The sequence below is a fragment of the Alexandromys fortis genome, unplaced genomic scaffold, assembly GCF_014885135.2.
Source record: "Alexandromys fortis isolate MF-2015 unplaced genomic scaffold, M_Fortis_MF-2015_v1.1 scaffold_74, whole genome shotgun sequence".
In the NCBI taxonomy this organism is placed as follows: domain Eukaryota; kingdom Metazoa; phylum Chordata; class Mammalia; order Rodentia; family Cricetidae; genus Alexandromys; species Alexandromys fortis.
In genome coordinates, this window is record NW_026068008.1 from 8,524,954 (window position 1) to 8,545,199 (window position 20,246).

Consider the following 20,246-nt stretch of genomic DNA (forward strand, 5'->3'; position numbering starts at 1 on the left):
CTTTTTAGATGTTGGCATTTGCGCATGTGTCTTAAAACTTGGTGTAAATTTTGGTAACATTTACTTTTTAATTGCTTAAAGATGTAAAATAAGTGTACTTTAATAAAAATTTATAGTGTATATAATTTAATGTTTATAATTAAGTGAAATAATTGGTGATTTTGTGTTTTGGGGGTGTATAGAATCAAATCAACACTCTGGAAATTTTGATTGAAGATGACAAGCAGAAGAGCATTCAAATAGAAATTCTTAAGCATGAAAAAACGCAGCTTATTTCTGAGCTAGCAGCCAAGGAGTCACTGATCTATGGTTTAAGGACAGAACGAAAAGTATGGGGACACGAACTCGCACATCAGGGTAAGTCTCAAGTTTTTAGATGGATCATAGCCGTTGTGAGAAAGCAATACATGTCGATATTGAAGTAAAAAGGTGTTTCCCTGCCTCTGAAATGTAAGGTAAAAAGCAGTGCTTTATCTGGTAGGATAAATACGCACTTACCAGCCAGAGAAGAACACACACCTCTCAGGAAGTAAGAAATCATTCCAGCAGTTAAGTTGTTAAAGTGCCCAGGCATGGCAGTACATGTCTGTAGCTGCTGCTGCCCTGGAAGCTGAGAAAGAAAGTTGCTCAAGAGCAGGTGAGGGAATGGTAGCTTTGATACCTTTATTCTATTTGAATTTATTTTTCACCGATATATAAAAACAGTAAAAATTTATATTTCCACGGGATACTGTGCTCTATATTAATACTAACATCTAATATGAGTATTCATATTTGTGACATTTACAGTATTTTGCATGGAAAGAAGTAAGATTTTGTATGAATGAAAACCTATATACATTGTAAGTAAATTCTTAAGTCTTTTTTTTTCTGATTGTTACTTAGCAAAGGAAAATTAAAAACCATATCTCAACATTTACAAATAGCTTGGAAATTTTGAATTGTTAGGTACTGTTTAAAACAAAGTATTATTTATTTATTCTATAGTAATTTCTAATGTGGTTGTGTTTGCTCCATCTTACCTATATAGGATCTATAATAGCTGAAATATAGAAAGCTTTCCTTCTAAATTCCTCTTGATTTGCATTATTGTTTGCTTTGGGTTTTAAATACGATTTTTCTGTTTTTCTCCTTATTAGGCTAGGTTTTCATAAAGTACAAAAATTCCCAAGGTGTGTTGTTTCTAACTGGTATTTGTTTCTTAGGATCGTCACTAGCTCAGAGTCGTGGGAAATTGGAAGCCCAAATTGAAAGTTTATGCAGAGAGAATGAATCTCTGAGAAAAAGCCATGAAAGTGACTGTGATGCCTTGAGAATAAAGTGCAAAATCATCGAGGACCAAACTGAAACCATCAGAAAATTAAAAGACGTAATCTTAGTAATGTTTTCTTTTGGGAAAAAGGCTGATGTCAGATTTAAAAATAATAATTTTTATTTTAAATCTTCAATTGTTGTAGATTTTTTGTTTGGTTGGTTTTGGGCTTCTGGATTTTTTGTTTTGTTTTGTTTTGTTTTTCAAGATAGTGTTTCTCTGTAGCTTTGGAGCCCTTTTTGGAACTCTATCTGTAGGCCAGACTGGCCTGGACCTCACAGAGATCCACTTGTGTCTGCATCCTGAGTGCTGAGACTAAAGGCCTGGGCCACCACTACCCAGCTAACTGTTGTAGATTTTAAAGAGAAAGAATATCATGTATCCTTTTAAAGTTTTTCACCTTGCACTCAAAAGTACTATGTGGTACTTATTAAATTGAATCTTAATTTGATTTTGTTGTTGTTGTTGTTTTTACTGTTTTTTGAGACAGGGTTTATGTATCTATGTGTTCCTGGGTAGCAAGGAAAAGGAAACAAACTAACCTGAAACAGAGATCTGCCTGCCACTGCCTTGAGTGTGGGATTAAAGGCATGTGGCCCAATGCCTGGCTTATTATTGCCTTTGAAATAACAGAACATGAGGCATCTGTAAAAGATTAGCCATGACAAGAAAATTTAGTATTATATATAATGTTATGTTCAATATCCTTTTAGGTCTTAAGTTTTACCATATGCAACATCTAAAATAAATTACTGATTTTTTTTAAAGTGTTTACAAGAAAAAGATGACCAAATCAAATTATTACAAGAAAAGATCACTTTCGTAGAAAAATGTACTCAAGAGCAACTTAGTGAAAAATGTTCACAACTAGATAATGTGATTGAAAAATTAGAAAGACACAATGAGAGAAAGGAAAAACTAAAACAACAGTTGAAAACAAAGGAATTAGAACTTGAAGAAATCAGAAAAGCTTACAGGTATTGTATAATACTTGCCACTGAGAAAGTTTTAGATTAATGATTTCATGTTCTTCGCTTTTAAAGTTATTTCCTGTCTTTTTAGCACATTAAATCAGAAATGGCATGATAAAGGAGAACTACTCTGTCATCTTGAAACACAAGTAAAAGAAGTCAAAGAAAAATTTGAAAACAAAGAAAAGAAACTTAAAGCAGAGAGAGACAAAAGCCTTGAGCTACAAAAGTAAGCATTAAGTCATGAAGGATGTGGGTTCCATACATACTGCACAGGCTTGGTAAAACACATGTAAAGAAAGAAAACGATGCCAAAGTAATGGCGGACATAACTAATTTGCTAAGAAAATTATTTTCATGCCATCTATAAAATAGAAAGTAATAGTCCTCCCTATAACTTGATAAATATATATTTCTCCATATAGCGTAGTCCTTGAAACATAGTAATTATTATATGTACATTTTATTACTAACATTACTGTCACTATCTGAATAAAATCTTGCATGGTGTAAATGGAATTCATATAGTCACTTGAGTGCCAAGAGCAGTGTAGATTTAAATAACAATTAGCCTGCATAAACTGAGGAAGAGAAATGATTTTAAAAGAGATAAAAAAAAAGCTACGTAGCTAACTGCAATTTTTTAGTTTCGTTCTAAAAAAATACTTAGTAGGAAATAAGGATTGATTGACCTTTTAATATATAAATCTATTTTAAAAATAATTTGTAAGATAGAGGTTTCTGTGGGAAATGGGTATTACAATTTAATGGCTGGTTCTGATTTTAAGATGCAGAGTGTTATTAATAACAGTCTGCAGATGACTTCTCACTACACCTAAGAAGAAGCCCACTTAATCTGTGTACCCATCTGCATGGTGTATTTTCTCTTTTTTTTTTAAAGGGATGCACTAGAAAAGCTTCAAAGCATGGATGATGCTTTTAAAAAACAAGTTGATGCAATTGTTGAAGCTCATCAAGCTGAAATAATACAACTAACAAATGAGAAGCAGAAATATATTGATTGTGCGAATTTAAAGGTACTGTGAGTTAAGATTTACTTTAAAAATCAATATTAAATGATTATAGTTAAAAAATTAGATTTTTGAAAATTAGAAGAAGCTATACATTTTAATGCTATAACTACTGAAGAACACATTGTCAAAGTTGTCCTGCATCCAGGCACCACTTGGGTCATTTCTCGGTAATAACTCCAGTGAACTAAGTCCTGAGTTACATCCCAATTGCACTTGTCCACGATCTTGGCAGTCTTCTGTGAATTTCCCTTTGGTTATGGCAAGGAAAAAGTGTAAATGAAGTCTACCACTGCCTTGAGAAGGTTCTCAGCTATCGCTTCCCTATTCATTGGGTCTTAAATTAGTCAGCTTTGTCATCTTGATGAGAATGAGTTCCTGGTGCTGCCAAATCAGACATCAGGTACTTTGCCTCAGAAGGAAAATGGTCAAACCAAGGTATTCTAACAATCACACAAACATTCCAATATGGCCACTCTGTTGAGATCCACAAGATTCAAAAATACGTAAAAACTTTTCATTAATTTTCAAGTAGTAATGGAAAAAAGCAAACAGAAGGATGGTGTGTAAGTTTCATAAATGAGCAACCAAAAAGCGTTCAAAGGCAGAAAGCACAGTGGTGTATGCTTATTCTGTAATCTTAGTATTTAAGATGAGGGAGGAAGATCAAATGTTCCTGCCAGACTGGGCTAAATAGAAAGATACCTGTCCAAAAGAAGGGGAGGAACTGGAAAGATGGCTCAACTGTTAAGAGCACTGAACAATCATGAGGCTCAGAGTTCAGATACTGTTATCCACATAGCAAAAGCCAGGTTACCACACCCTATAAATGCCAGTAACTCCAGCTCTGAGGGATCCACTGCCCTAATCTGATCTCAGCATACATTCACATACTCATGTAGACACATACCAACTCATGCACACATAAATAAGTAAGACTTAAAGACAGACACAAAGTCATTCTCAATTAGAATGTAGTTTAAGTAGAGTTACCCTTAGGACTCTAAAGAGAGAAAACGGTCTTATATAAATAATAGTTTATGGGAATAATGACTAAGTTACTTCACTTGATGAAGTCAGTGGTGGTTTCAGGTATTTTACTTAATATCATATAAAAGTGCTATGGGCAATAAAACAGGAATTAGGCTTTTGGCTGAAAATACTGAGGATGATGTTGGACCTACTACCAACATGATTTTGTAAAGAGTTGAAGAATGCTTTCTTTTTTTATTACTTTATAAATAATACCAATCAAAATTCCCATTTGCTCCCCTCCTCCCACTTCTCTCCCGCTCCCCTACTCACCCCCACACCCCCTCCAGTCCAAAGAGAGGGCAGGGTACCCTGCACTGTGGGAAGTCCAAGGCCCTCTCCCCTCCATCCAGGCTCAGGAAGTTGTGCATCCAAATAGATTAGGATCCCAAATAGCCAGTCCATGCAGTAGAAACAAATCCCAGTGCCATTATCATTGGCTTCTCAGTCTGCCCCAATTGTCAGCCACGTTCAGAGGGTCCAGTTTGATCCCATGCTCATTCAGTCCCAGTCCACCTGGCTTTGGTGAGCTCACATTAATTTCAAGCACACTGTCTCAATGGGTGGACAACACCCCGTGGTCCTGACTTCTTTGGACATATTCTCCATCCTTCTGCTCTTCAACTGGACCTTGAGAGCTCAGTCTAGTACTCCCATGTGAGTCTCTGTCTCCATCTGTCGCCAGTCGAAGGTTCTATGGTGATATTCAAGATAGTCATCACTCTGACTACAGGACAAAGCCAGTTTAGGCACCCTCTCCTTCACTGCCCAGGGTCCGGGCTGGGGACATCCCTGTGGACTCCTGGGAACAGCTCTAGAGTCAAGCCTCTTGCCAACTTCACAATACATCCCTTAAGATATCTTCTTCTCTGCTACCATATCTGTCCTTCCTTCATCTGAACCATCCCACTCCCCTAAGCTCTTCCCACCCCTCCCCTTCTCCCTTCTCTCTCCCTCTCACCCCCTCCCCCCACCACACCCACACCCCCATGCTCCCAACTTTTGCCTGGCAATCTTGTCTGCTTCCAATTTCCAGGAGGATCTATATATGTTTTTCTTTGGGTTCACCTTATTACTTAGGTACTCTAGGATCGCGAACTATAGGCTGAATTCCTTTGTTTATGGCTAAAATCCACTAATGAGTGCGTACATACTATATTCATATTTTTGGGCCTGGATTATTTCACTCAGCATAGTGTTTTCTACTTCCATCCATTTGCATGCAAAATTCAAGATGTCATTGTTTTTTACCACTGAGTAGAACTCTAATGTGTAGATGTGCCACAATTTCTTTATCCATTCTTCCATTGAGGGGTATCTAGGTTGTTTCCAGGTTCTGGCTATTACAAATAATGCTGCTATGAACATAGTTGAACAAATGCTTTTGTAGTATAATTGGGCATCATTTGTGTATATTCCCAAGAGTGGTATTGCTGGATCCTGAGGTAGGTTGACTCCTAATTTTCTGAGAAACCTCCACACTGATTACCAAAGTGGTTGCACAAGTTTGCATTTCCACCAGCAATGGATGAGTGTTCCCTTACTCCACATCCTCTCCAGCATAGGTTACCATTGGTGCTTTTGATTTTAGCCATTCTGACAGGTGTAAGATGGTATCTCAAAGATGTTCTGATTTGCATTTCCCTGATACCTAAGGAAGTTGAACATGTCCTTAAGTATCTTTTGGTCGTTTGAAATTCTTCTGTTGACAATTCAATGTTCAGTTCAGTACCCAATTTTTAAGTGGGTTATTTAGAGTTTTAATGTCTAGTTTCTTGAGTTCTTTATATATTTTGGAGATCAGACATTTGTCTGATGTGGGGTTGGTGAAGATCTTCTCCCATTCAATGGGTTGCCTTTTTGTCTTAATGACAGTGTCCTTTGCTTTACAGAAGCTTCTCAGTTTCAGGAGGTCCCATTTATTCATTGTACCTCTTATTATCTGTGCTACTGGGGTTATACATAGGAAATGGTCTCCTGTGCTCATGTATTGCAGACTACTTCCCACTTTCTCTTCTATCAGGTTCAGTGTGGTCAGATTAATATTGAGGTCTTTAATCTATTTAGACTTGAGTTTTGTGCATGGTGACAGATATGGATCTATTTTCATTCTTCTACAGGTTGACATCCAGTTATGCCAGCATCATTTGTCAAAGATGCTTTCTTTCTTCTATTGTATACTTTTATCTCCTTTGTCGAAAATCAGGTGTTCATAGGTTTGTGAATTAATATCCGGGTATTCGATTTGATTTCATTGGTCAACGTCTCTATTTTTATGCCAATACCAAGCTGTTTTCATTACTGTGGCTCTGTAATAGAGTTTGATGTCAGGGATGGTAATGCCTCCTCAAATTCCTTTATTGTATAGGATTGTTTTGGCTATCCTAGGTTTTTTGTTCTTTCATATGAAGTTGATTATTGTTTTCTTAAGGTCTGTGAAGAATTTTATTGGAATTTTGATGGGGATTGCATTGAATGTATAGATTGCTTTTGGTAGAATTGCCATTTTTATTATGTTGATCTTCCTATCCAAGAGCATGTGAGATCTTTCCTTTTTTTTTTTTTGGTATTTTTTTCAATTTCTTTCTTCAAAGACATAGTTCTTGTCAAATAGGTCTTTCACTTCCTTGGTTAGTGTTACCCCAAGATATATTATGCCATTTGTTGTGGCTGTCGTGAAAGGTGAAGTTTCTCCGGTTTCCCTCTTAGCTTCTTTATCTTTTGTGTGTTGGAAGGTTACTGATTTTTTTTTTTTTTGAGTTGATCTTGTATCCTGCCACATCACTGAAGGTATTTATCAGGTGTAGGAGTTCTCTGGTAGAGTTTTTGGGGTCACTTGTATACATTATCATATCATCTGCAAATAACGAAAGTTTGACTTCCTTCCTTCCAATTCAAATCCCCTTTATCTCCTTATGTTGTTCTATTGCTATTGCTAGAACTTCACGCACTATATTGAAGAAGTATGGAGAGAGTGGACAGCCTTGTCTTGTTCCTAGTTTTAGTGGAATCGCTTTGAGTTTCTCTCCATTAAATTTGATGTTAGCTGTCGGCTTGCTGTATATTGCTTTTATTATATATTAGATATGATCGTTGTATCCCTAATCTCTCCAAGACCTTTATCATAAAGGGGTATTGAGTTTTGTCAAATGCTTTTTTGGCATCTAATGAAATGACCATATGGTGCTTTTTTTTTTCTTTCAGTTTATTTATATGATGGATTACATTGATAGATTTTTGTGTGCTGGACCAGCCCTGCATCTCTGGGATGAAGCCTACTTGATCATAACGGAAGAGGGTATTTTTTTTTGGGGGGGGGGGGTTTGATGTTTTCTTGGATTTGGGTTTGCTACCATTTTTGAGAATTTTTGCATTGATGTTCATGAGTGAGATTGGTTGGTATGTAGTTTTCTTTCTTATTTGAGCCTTTTTGTGCTTTGGGTATCAGAGTAACTGTAGCTTCATAAAAAGAGTTTGGCAATGACTCTTTTTGTTTCTACTATGTGGAACACATTAAGGAGTATAGGTATTAGCTCTTCTTGGAAGTTCTGGTAGAATTCTGCACTAAAACTATCTGGCCCTGGGCTTTTTTTGTTGGGAGGTTTTTGATAACAGCTTCTATTTCCTTGCGAGTTATAGGTCTATTAAATTGCTCACCTGGTCTTGATTTACTTTTGGTACATGGTATTTATCTAAAAAATTGTCCATTTCTTTTACATTTTCCAATTTTGTAAAGTAAAGGCTTTTGTAATAAGAACAAATGATTCTCTGAATTTCCTCAATGTCTGTTGTTATGTCCACCTTTTCATTTCTGATCTTGTTAATTTTAGTGTTCTCTCTCTGCCTTTTGATTAATTTGGATGTGGGTTTGTTCATCTTGTTGATTTTCTCAAAGAATCAGCTCTTTGTTTCATTGATTCTTTGGATTGTTTTCTGTATTTCTGTTTTGTTGATTTCAGCCCTTAGTTTGATTATTTTCAGTCTTCTACTCCTCTTGCGTGAGTCTGCTTCTTTTATTTCTAGAGCTTTCAGGTGTGCTGTTAAGTCTCTAATGTGACCTTTCTCTGTTTTCTTTATGTGGGCATTTAGTGCTATGAACTTTCCTCTTAGCACTGCTTTCATAGTGTCCCGTAGGTTTGGGTATGTTGTGCCTTCGTTTTCATTGAATTTAAGGAAGACTTTAATTTCTTTCTTTATTTCTTCCTTGACCCAGGGGTGGTTTAGTAGTTTACTGTTCAGTTCCCATGAGTTTATACGCTTTCTGTGGGTAATATTGTTGTTGAATTCTAACTTTACTCCATGGTGATCCGATAAGACTCAGGTGGTTACTAAAATTTTTTTGTGTGTGTCTGTGGATGTTTGCTTTGTTACCGAGTATGTGATCAATTTTTGAGAAGGTTCCATGAGGTGCTGAGAAGAAGGTATATTCTTTCCTATTTGGGTGGAATGTTCTATAGATGTCTGTTAAGTCTCTTATTTCTCTGCTAAGTTTCTGCCTGGTTGACCTGTCCATTGGTGAGAAAGGAGTGTTGAAATCTCCTACTATTAGTTTGTGGGGTTTGATGTGTGATTTGAGTTCTAGTAATGTCTCTTTTACATATGTGGGTGCTTTTATATTAGAGGCATCAATATTCATGATTGAGACTTCATCATGATGAATTGTTCCTGTTTGAGTATAAAGTGTCCTTCTCCATCTCTTCTGACTGATTTTAGTTTGAAATCAATTTTGTTAGATATTAGGATAGCCACAGCCACTTGTTTCTTAGGTCTATTTGATTGGAAAACCTTTTCCCAACCCTTTACTCTGAGGTAGTGTCTGTCTTTGAGGTTAAGGTGTGTTTCTTGTAAACAACAGAATGCTGGATCCTGTTTTCATATCCATTCTCTTAACCTGTGTCCTTTTATAAATGAATTGAGTCCATTGATATTAAGTGATATTAATGAGCAGTGGTTGTTAACTCTGGTTATTTTTTAGTTGTAGTGTTTGTGTGTTTCCCTTTTTTGAGTTGTGTTGGTGGAGGGTTATCAGATGTCTCTGCTATTATGGGTATTGTTGGCTTCCATGTGTTGAGGATTTCCTACTAGTACTTTCTGTAAGGCTGGGTTTGTGGCTACATATTGTTTAAATCTGTTTTTGTCATGGAATATCTTGTTTTCTCCATCAATGGTGAAAGAAAGCATTGCTGCGTATAGTAGTCTGGGCTTGAATCCACGGTCTCTTGGTGTCTTCAACACATCTATCCAAGACTTTCTGGCTTTCATGGTTTCTATTGAGAAGTCAGGTGTAATTATGATAGCTTTACTTGATCTTTTACTTGATCTTTTTCCTTTGCAGCTCATAAAATTCTTTCTTTAATTCTGTATGTTTTGTGTTTTGATTATTATATGACGAGAGGATGGGTTGTTTTTTGTATTTTTTTTTTCGGTCTATCTGGTGATCTGTAAGCTTATTGTACCTTCATAGGGATATCCTTCTTTAGTTTGGGAAAGTTTTCTCCTATAATTTTGTTGAATATATTTTTCTGGGCCTTTGAGCTGGAGTTTTCTCCATCTTCTACCCCTATTATTCTTACGTTTGGTCTTTTTATGGTGTCCCAGATTTCTGGGATGTTTTGTGTTAAGAATTTGTTGGGTTTGATGTTTTCTTTGATCAATGAGTCTATTTCCTCAATAGTATCTTCAGCACCTGAGATTCTTTCTTCTCTCTTGTATTCTGTTGGTTATTCTTGTCTCTGTAGTTCATGTTTGTTTACCCAGATTTTCCATATCCAGCCATCCCTCTGTTTGTTTTTTCTTTCTTTATTACCTTCATTTCGGTCGTCAAGTCTTGAACTGTTTCCTTTACCTGTTTGATTGCTTTTTCTTGGTTTTCTTGGGTATCTTTGAGGGATTTATTCATTTCTTCTAACTTTTTGTTTGTCATCTCTTCCATTTCTTTAAGGGAGTTTTTCACTTAGGTCTCCATCATTTTCCTAAGGTTATGTTTAAAGTCGATTTCTTCTACTTCTTCTGGGTTAGGATGTTCAAGTCTTCCTGTTTGCTGGATTCTGGTGTTACCATGTTGCTTTTCAGAATGTTGGAGGAATTCTTGCATTGGCACCTACCCATCTCTTCCTTCATATGAGGCCAGCAGAATCTTAGTGTCATGGTCCAATCCTTGCTATAGCTGACTGAGTACTGGGGAGTTTTTCTCTAGTAGGTCCCCTCGGCACTGCTGCAGGCTCTCAGATCCCCTCAGCCCTGAAGCAGGCTGTGTTGGGGGTTTCAAGGACCTCACAGATGAAAAGGTGGGTTGGCGGCAGAGTGGGATGAGGTAAAGAAAGCAGCAGGAACACTCTCCGCTGGATGGCCAGAAAAGCTAAGAGAATTGGAGGTGGCCTGCATTCCATGCTCCAAGACTGTCCCAGAGAGTGGCACTTCAGGCCGCCTGGCCGGGTGGGCCCTTACTCAACTCTGAGGTTCCCCTCAGCATGGGAGCAGGGTCTCTTGCAGGGTTCCAAGTACCTCTCAGACAAAAAGGCTGGTTTGGGGCCTGGGTGGGATGGGACAAAGAAGTCCCAGAGGCAGGAACACTCCCCGCTGGCTCTCTAGTCCCCTCAGTCCTGAAACAGGCTGTGTTGGGGGTTCCAAGGACCTCGCAGATGAAAAGGCAGGCTTGGGGGCAGGGTGGGATGGGGTAAAGCCAGCAGCAGGAACACACCTTGCTGGATGGCTAGAAAAGCTTAAGGAATTGGAGGGGGCCTGGATTCAGTCCCCTAGGACTGTCCCAGAGAGATGCACTTCATGCTGTCCAGCCGTGTGGCCCCTTACTCACCTCTCCTGTTCTCCTCAGCATGGGAGCAGGGTTTCTTGCAGAGTTCCAAGGACCTCGCAGACAAAAAGCAAGAAATGCTTTCTTATGCTGGTTTTTAACAGACAAACTCTGGGGAGTCCTGCTGCCTGAGGTTTATTACACAGTTAAGTTTGTATTGTGTTAGAAGTTGCAAGCTTCTCTTTTCAGGATGGTCCTGAGGGACTTCCTGGTGCTGCATGGTTTATTTCATTATGTAATGAGTTCTTGAGAATTCTTAAGTCCAAAGGCCTTGCTCCTGATCATCCTGAAGATCTCTACCATTTAACTAAGAAAGGAGTTCCTGTTCCCAAGCCTCTGAAATGAACAGAAAGGACATGGATGCTAAATTCTACCTGATTCTGATAGAGCCGGATTCACCGATTGGCTCCTTAGTATAAGATTAAGTGGGTCCTTCCATCCAGCTGGAATTAAGAGTCATCCACAGTCTCTGTCTTAATGGCGTAAATTTGTCTTGTGTGCTAAAGCAACAAAATTACTTTAAATTAAAAAAAAAAACTAGAAAAATAGAATCAGAGCTTAAAATAATCAGACACAGGAAGTATATAGCTCCTGAGGCATCACAGATGAAGGTAACAATTTAAATTAGGAAAAGTTGGAACTGGAGAGTTGGCTCTAAGGTTGAGAGTACTAGGCTCTTGGAGAACACCCAAGCTTGGTCCCCAGCACCCACATGGTGGCTCACAATCAACTGTAACTCTGGTCCCAAGGATCACTAAGCATGATTGTGGTAAGCGTATATGTATGCAGGCAAAACACACATGCACATAAAATAATAAATTAGGAAAAGTCATTTTCTAAAGGAAACGAAATTAGGAGATCTGTATCAAGGAGGTAAGGAATGAAGTGATAGAAAAAAGTGGTCATAGTTAGCTGTGTCAGACACGGTGAGCTACATAGAAGAATCAAGCAGAAGTCTGTAGTATGTCATACAAGGGTCTTAGGGGAATTTGGGTTATGAATGGATGGTAAAATTATATTTCAAAGGTGTAAGACAGACCTTTAGAAATGGTAGAGGGGCCGAATTAAAGAGAGATTGCTTTGGGAGGGAAGTTGTGTGAGTTGGAGATCTTTAAGGGGTGAATGTTTTAAGTTGAACTCAGCATTGGCAGGCAGCTCAGAGCAATGGAATATTGGAACCAGAAAACTGGGTTTCTGTTCTCTCTATAAAACAGGGATTTCACATTTTCTAAGCTCAAAATGCATGTAAACACATTGCTTTCTTTTTTTCAGGAGACTCCAGACTAAATAGGTAACACACTTGAAAGTACTGTATATAGTCTTCAGTTTTATCATTTGAGAAACAGTTGCATCTTGCTAACTTCACTTAGTGAATCACAAATTATAGAGTACATAAAATACATCATTGACTTTCAAAATGCACTTAAATTTTTTTTTTTTAGAAAATTAAAATGTAAAATGTATACATTGGTTTAGGTTCAGCAAGTTGAAGAAGAAATGCGAGGACTTCTGGAAGAAACATGCAAGAACAAAAAAATAATGGAAGGAAAAATTAAGCAACTTGCTTGTGCTCTAAGTGAAATTCAGAAAGAAATGTGATGTTTGTGGGAACAAATTTAATTGAAATGGACCAACAGACCTATTGTACAAATAATTAAATACTGTAACCGTAGTAACTGCTATGACTTTGAAATGTCTCTTTCTACACATTTCATTATGAATTTTTAAGAGACTTGATGAAATAATTGTATGTGTAGGATTTTTATAATAAACTATTGATAATTATATATATATATTAGAATAACCTATCATAATAACTAGACTTCAAGCACTTTTTCTTGTCTTTGTCCTGTATGTACCTTGTTGGTAATTACACGTTTATTTGCAGACTTGTAAAGGAAGGTTAGAATTTGAGTAAAGGAGAGAGGAGAGAAAGTAATCATTGTTGTTAACTTGTGCTAGTGCAGAACTAATTATATTTATGGGTTTTCCTTTAGTTGATGTAGCTCTGTTCTTTCAAAGCATCTATAACATGTAGCCAAAAGTTTAAAGTCTATATGATTTTTTTAAAAAAATGTTGTCATTCAGAAAGCAGGTGTAGCTATCTCCACATGCTCGGTCTCCTCTTTTCTGGTGTATTTGTTTCATTAAAGATGACATTTATACTTTTATAAATATTGTCTGATCTAGAAGAGCACTCAGTCCTACCATCACCCATACTTTCAGTCACTGCATGAAGAGACGTCTGACTTTGCAACTGGAAACACGTCATTTACTAGCATGTCTTGAATTGCTACGTCACGCCGTCACCTCTTACACTGGAAAATATACTCCTGTGCCATTTCTGAAAGGAAGAAAATGTAACACATTTGAAAACTAGTGTCATTAGTAAACTAAATTTTAAAAAGTAAGTAAAACCCAAATAATAAGTGTTCTTACAGGAAAGAGTCTTGTGTGCTCTTAGAGCTGAGCAACATACTGCAGTCGGCTAATATCAGAAAAACCAACATGTAATAGGCGTCTTGGAAGCAAGATAAAGAATAGCTGCAAACCTACTAAATTTGATTTTAAATAATTAATCAAGATAATTTTTTGTTTGTTTTTCTTTTATTTTTCGAGACAGGGGTTCTTTGTAGCTTTGGAGCCTGTCCTGGAACTAGCTCTTAGAGAGCAGACTGTCCTCCAACTGAGTTCTGGAATTAACAGTGTGCCCACCACTGCCTAGCCCAACAGATAAATTTTTAATAAAATTCAGTATAAAAAGATTTCACCCTTACAATGTCAGCTACACTTCGAGAAATTTGGAATGGAACAAGAGAATTCTTACCATAAACAATACAGGTTGGAAAGAATTCAAAATAGCTGAAAGACATTGTTACATTAATGAAGACTTACATTGTCAGTCAACCCTGTAAGAAAAATGCCAAAGAAACTTAGGCAGAAAGGAAATTATACCTGACAACTCAAACCCACCAAAAGAAATGGTTTACTACAAAAGGTGAATTTTTATATAAAAGATTAGAATTTTGGCTAGCTGGCAGAAATTAGTCTTGTTCTGTGAGTTCAAGACCAGCCTGGTCTACAGAGCTAGTTCCAGGACAGTCTCCAAAGCCACAGAGAAACCCTGTCTTGAAAAAACAAAACAAAAAAAAAAAAAAAAAAAAAAAAGAATTTAATTTATACCATAGAAGATAGCAGAAAATACCAGAAGCTTGGTAACTATAGTGTGTGTTTTGTTCATATTACAGTAGTATTGAATTGAAGATGATTAGTGCTCAGATGCATACAATAATCAGTAGAGTATTAACTAGGAAAGTAACCCCCCCACACCATTAAAATGCCAAATCTAGGCATGATGCCATGCATACAGCTCACCACCAGGAGACTCAAGTAGGTGAACCACATTGGAGACTCTACATTTGAATGACTACAAGGGGTTTACTGACCTTCCCAGAAAAATAATCCTGATGGCAAACGTGTTTTAAAACTTCTAGAAGTAGTCCTAATTAGGTACAGCAATAAAAGAAGTATTCAACAAAAACCTCAGAAACAATGGCAAAAGCGGGGACGATGTTGCAGGGACTGTGCATTTTCTGCCCCTCCACTTCAGCCTGGGGAAACTCCGTAGATGGTTGTGGGTGTGGGCAAGTCAGGTTTCTTCCCTTTGCTTCTGGCCAAAGGATGTAGTCTCACAGAGTGGACAAGCTGTTAGGGTTATGCATGAGTTCTGAACGTTATTAGGCTACATTATGGTTGATAATCACAGCCAAGAAGGGAAGGACACCATCCATCCAGCTCCCACTCATGACATCAAAATACTAGGAGTCTAGTTACTAACCCTTAAGCAGGTCACAAATCAGAAGATACCTAGTGGGAGAGGCAGATCTAGAAGAGACCCAGACCCAGGTTTCTTGAAGTAGAATATTTTGAACTTGCATACAGCCACCCTCAAAGCTTTCCCCAAAGGGATTGAGTTTATTTGAAACAATGGAGAAATTCAAGCTAACCACTCTAATAGGTGCAGTAAATGTAACTCTTACCAGTTTATCAGATGAAACCAATTAATGACTGGAAATCATGCCTAACTTGAGAATTTCATAAATTCTTGTAAGGTGTCTCCTATTACTAGAGAGGACAGGAGGCATGTTGTTCAAATTTCCCATTTTATTTTGAAATCATCTATATTAGAAAATTCAAGTTATTTACTGTATTTTATGGCCAGGTTGGATCATTTTTCTACAGTGTTGGCAGTTCAAAATACTCAGATACTCACCCCTCAGGAGAATAAGAATGACGTCTAGAGAGATGGAAAGGGGCATCACTCAGAGTCGGGTCAGGAGGAATCAACATGTTAAGTGTATTTGACTTTATTAATACAGTGTTTATAGTGTGTGATATCACCTTCCTGGTGTTGATCTTCATGTGTCAGTGTTATGTATAAAGACATTGCAAACTGATTTTTTGTTGCTCTTTTAATTGTGTTCTGGAAAATAGCATAATTGAGTCATAGTTTAGAATTTAGCTGTTCAACATGTGATCATAGAACCAAGAGAATATAACTTGGCAACTTCTTAAGCATACAAAAATTCTCAGGCCCCAGCACAGCCTCACATGCTCAGCACACCTCTCCTACCTTTGAAACAGGAGCATGGGATGAGAGGAGTTTATGTTCACATGTAGGAAGCATTAGCTGACCCAGAGCTCTACAGTTAACTTTAGCTCTGGACCTATCACTGTTTTGTGAGACAAAGTTCTTAAGTATCTGTCCTGAGCAGGGCGTTTACATCTCTGCTGGAGGTTTCTGTACAGCTGTCATATTGATTTGCCTGCTTTCACCTCAGATATAGTCTTCAGATAACGCCTTTTTGTTGTTGTTGTTGTTTTTGTTTGGTTTTTTGAGACAAGGTTACTCTGTAGCTTAGGAGCTTGTCCCAGAACTAGCTCTTGTATACCAGGCTGGCCTTGAACTCCCAGAGATTCGCCTGCCTCTGCCTCCCTAGTGGTGGGATTAAAGGCGTGCGCCACCACCCTATAGCCACTATAATGTCTTTTTTGATAGAGCAATTTACTAGAACAATATTTCTGCTGCCCCAGATCACAAATGTCATTAGTAGTACTATTTGTCAAATCAAGTCTTGGTCTATTTGTGTGGTTTGATTATGGTTGGATAGGCTATACAAATGGTTCTGTGCTGTAAGATTTTAGTGCAAATGATAGTTGAGGGTTGCAGTTTGTCATTACAGTATAATGTAGTTCATCCTTTTGACTCTGTTTTTGCTACTATTTCAAATCGCAGATAAACATAATTTCTACTTCAGGTTAAGATCTGTTCATATGCATTTGGATATACCAAAGGATGGTATTATATACAATTCCTGTGCTTTTTCTTTAATATTCAATTAAATATAATACGTGAGTTTAAATGGTAGCCGACAGTAAGTCTGGGTGTTATCTAAACCAATGCCTGATACTTCCAGTTTCATGCATTCATAAGTTTTCTATCTGGTGGTAAGCTCAGAATTTGGTAGGCTCAGATTTATAAACATGGGTGCTACAATATGGAGGATGTTTGAGGAAGGCTAAGGAACCCTTGGTGTGCCCTATGGAAGCAAATATCCTGTGAACCTTGCTTAATTGTTTCCAAGTGTGTAATCCTGAGTACAGATTTCTCCTTGTTGGCAGTATCTGGGCTCCCCTATCTGTGAGAAGGAGGAATGGAACACTTAATTTCATAATAGGAATGTAGATTATGGTAGATTAGCAGCAGTGTCAGCAACCCATTGGTTGGGAGGAGGAGTGTCAGATAATTTATACATTCACTGAAATATCAGAAGTTTTAGGAATCATTTGGTTTTCTGAATCTAGGGGATTTTCTTCAATAATTCTCTATCCAGAAATTTATCTTTGGATCTAAAGTCTTGATTTAAAGTACCTCAAATAAACTTAGTGGTCTTTGGACTTAGACACTTTGCTATGAACTTGAGTTCTAATATTCACTTACCTCCCTGCATGAAAGTTATACAACTAACCGAATTCCCAAAGCCGTGATTCACTCTCCAAGAATGCTAGCTTCTCTCAAACTGAGGTGTTAGATTCAGATGGCTAGTTGAATAATTTGAATAATAACTAGTAAAGATAACTCACTGTTACCCTTGGGGATCCCAATATACTTGTGCATAGGGCAATGTCCTGAATGTTTTGAAGGATAACAGCTTAACTCCTCACACTTTGTCAAGGTGTCTGGGAATACAAAGCAGTCACCCAACTCTAGTACCATTTACACATCACTGATGTGGATAATGCTAGATGTCTTTGGGTTAATATTATTATTACAAGACAAGTAAAAAAAAAAGTAATAAATAGTGAAAAATATACATACAGTGGGATAAAAACAACATTGCAACACTATGGTAATGGTTCAGTTGACAGACTCATCTGAGTTACCATATATGGTCATACAGGATAGTGGGAATGACAGGGTGGTCCTAATTATCTGTAGTAGTTCCTTCTGCTGGGAGTCTTTTTTTGCTGCCCAGTACCCATACTGTAAGAGATGAGAGACAGGTCTCAATAGCACCAGTTTCAGTGAGTGACCACAATCTGGTTATCTATTTTATCCACAACAATGGACTTAAGAGCTGCTGGAGCTTAAGTAGATGTTTCCAGTATATTATTTCTTATATTTTATGTTTAGCCTACATGTATATCTGCAGCATGTGTATGCCTGGTACCCATGGAGACCAGAAAAGGGTATTAGATATCCCCAAATTGGAGTTTATTGAATGTTGTGAGATGCCAAGTGGATGCTAGGAATTGAGCCCAGGGACTGTGGAAGAGCAGCCAGTGCTCTTAACTGCCAAGCCTTCTCTCCAGCCCCTCCAGTATATTCTTATTTTTTTGTTATGACAAACTTAGATTCCTTTATATTTTAATATACATGATTTCTATGCATGACTATGTATGACTTGGAGTTCACATATCAGATTATAACACTACCCTAGTGAAGGTGAGAACTAAAAATCTCATTGCTGAGCTGGTGAGATGGGTCAGCTAGTAAAGGCACTTGGTGCTAAACCTGAGTACCTGAGTTTGGTCACTGGGACTCACATAGTGGAAGAAAAAAAAAACTGATTCTCACAAGTTGTTCCCTGACCTCCACATAAATACACACGTGTGTGCTTGCATATAAACATCATGCAGCTTTTAAAATCTGTATGCCACAATAGAATATAAAAAATAATATATGTGAATCAGATTTAGTTGTATAAATACATATACAATTAAAACTAAGATACTAAAGAAATAATTTTACATACTAGAAGATCAAAAGACCATCCAGGCTCAAGGACTGGAAGAACTAATACTGTGAAAATGACAATTCTACCAAAGGCAGTCTACAGATAGATGAATGCACCTTCATCAAACCCAATGACATTCTTTACAGAACGAGAAACAATCCTAAAATGCAAGTGGAAGCACAAAAGGCTCTGAGTAGTTAAAGCAGTCCTTGGCAGCAACCAAAATATGATGCCCATTTACATTACAGAGTCCAGTAACAAGACAGTATAGCAAAGGAACAGGGCAGAGGACTCAGAAGGAAGTCCACAGAGCTAGAAGCACCTAACAGTTGATAAAGTTCTCAAGAATAAACATTAGAGAAGAAACAACCCTTTACAAACGATGCTGAGAAATTTGGTTTATGAACGTAAAAGTATGCCAATTCAACTACCCTACACAAAATCAATGAAAAAAATGGATCAAGACCTTTATGTAAGATCTACAATTCTGAAACTTCAGAGGAAAACATAGCTAACTTATCTCAAGGTATAGAGGCAAGAATTTCTGGAATAGACCCAACAGCAGAGGAAATAATGCCAAGATTTATTAAATAGGAATCATATGAAATCAAGAAGCTTCATCACAGCCAAAGAGACAACCATCAGAGTGAGTGAAAAGACAGCTTATAAAATAGAAAACAAAAGCTGTGTGGCAGAGGTAAAAAATGAAAGATATACAAAGAGCTGCAAAAGTTTAGCACAAAAACTTCAATGCTTTGCTAGTCCATAGCGCCCCAGTCGGAATGCTATCCTCAAGAAAGTAAAAGGTAAAGGCTGGTGATGTGGAGAAGAGAAGGATGCTGGGAAGAGGATCTTTAATTTACTAATCGGAGAGAATATAATCTCGTGCAAGGACTTTTGAAGTAAAGCATGGAGATTCCTGCCACATAACAGCTGTACACCACTGGATAAATACCTAAAGGACTCTAAGTGAACATAACATACACACGATTATTGCTGTATTAGTCACTATTACTTGGAAATGGAAGCAGTCTAATTGGCCATCAACAGAGGAAGGATAAAGAAAATGTGGTACATAAACACTGGAATTTTATGCAGCTGTAAAGGAAGAAAAAATTACATTTGTAGTGAAATAGGTGTGATTAGAATCATTGTTAAGCAAAATAGGACAGACTCAAAAATACCAATTTCCCCTCACATGCAAGAACTAAATTTATATATATATATATATATTATGTTTACATATATAAATTTATATATATATAAATTATGTTTACATATATAAATTTATATATGTAAACATAATTTATATATATATAAATTTATATATGTAAACATAATATATATATATATATATAAATTTAGTTCTTGCATGTGAGGGGAAATTGGTATTTTTGAGTCTGTCCTATTTTGCTTAACAATGATTCTAATCACACCTATTTCACTACAAATGTAATTTTTTCTTCCTTTACAGCTGCATAAAATTCCAGTGTTTATGTACCACATTTTCTTTATCCTTCCTCTGTTGATGGCCAATTAGACTGCTTCCATTTCCAAGTAATAGTGACTAATACAGCAATAATCGTGTGTATGTTATGTTCACTTAGAGTCCTTTAGGTATTTATCCAGTGGTGTACAGCTGTTATGTGGCAGGAATCTCCATGCTTTACTTCAAAAGTCCTTGCACGAGATTATATTCTCTCCGATTAGTAAATTAAAGATCCTCTTCCCAGCATCCTTCTCTTCTCCACATCACCAGCCTTTACCTTTTACTTTCTTGAGGATAGCATT

The 20,246-nt window shown here is 37.2% G+C and overlaps 1 protein-coding gene across 5 annotated transcripts in view; it reads left to right on the forward strand.

Annotated features, from left to right (window-relative positions):
• Nucleotides 1–20,246, forward strand: part of Lrrcc1 (leucine rich repeat and coiled-coil centrosomal protein 1) — a 45,948-nt gene that overhangs the window by 17,970 nt on the left and 7,732 nt on the right. For 3 of the 5 annotated variants that reach the window (XM_050161765.1, XM_050161762.1, XM_050161766.1), the window contains 6 exons: nucleotides 183–357; nucleotides 1,206–1,369; nucleotides 2,081–2,289; nucleotides 2,375–2,512; nucleotides 3,185–3,320; nucleotides 12,634–13,745. In XM_050161765.1, the coding sequence (XP_050017722.1) occupies nucleotides 183–357; nucleotides 1,206–1,369; nucleotides 2,081–2,289; nucleotides 2,375–2,512; nucleotides 3,185–3,320; nucleotides 12,634–12,756 (945 nt within the window). In that variant the 3' untranslated portion in view covers nucleotides 12,757–13,745. Of the gene's footprint in view, nucleotides 1–182; nucleotides 358–1,205; nucleotides 1,370–2,080; nucleotides 2,290–2,374; nucleotides 2,513–3,184; nucleotides 3,321–7,550; nucleotides 13,746–20,246 lie in introns of those variants that run through there. The other 2 variants (XM_050161763.1, XM_050161764.1) reach the window with 2 other exon arrangements.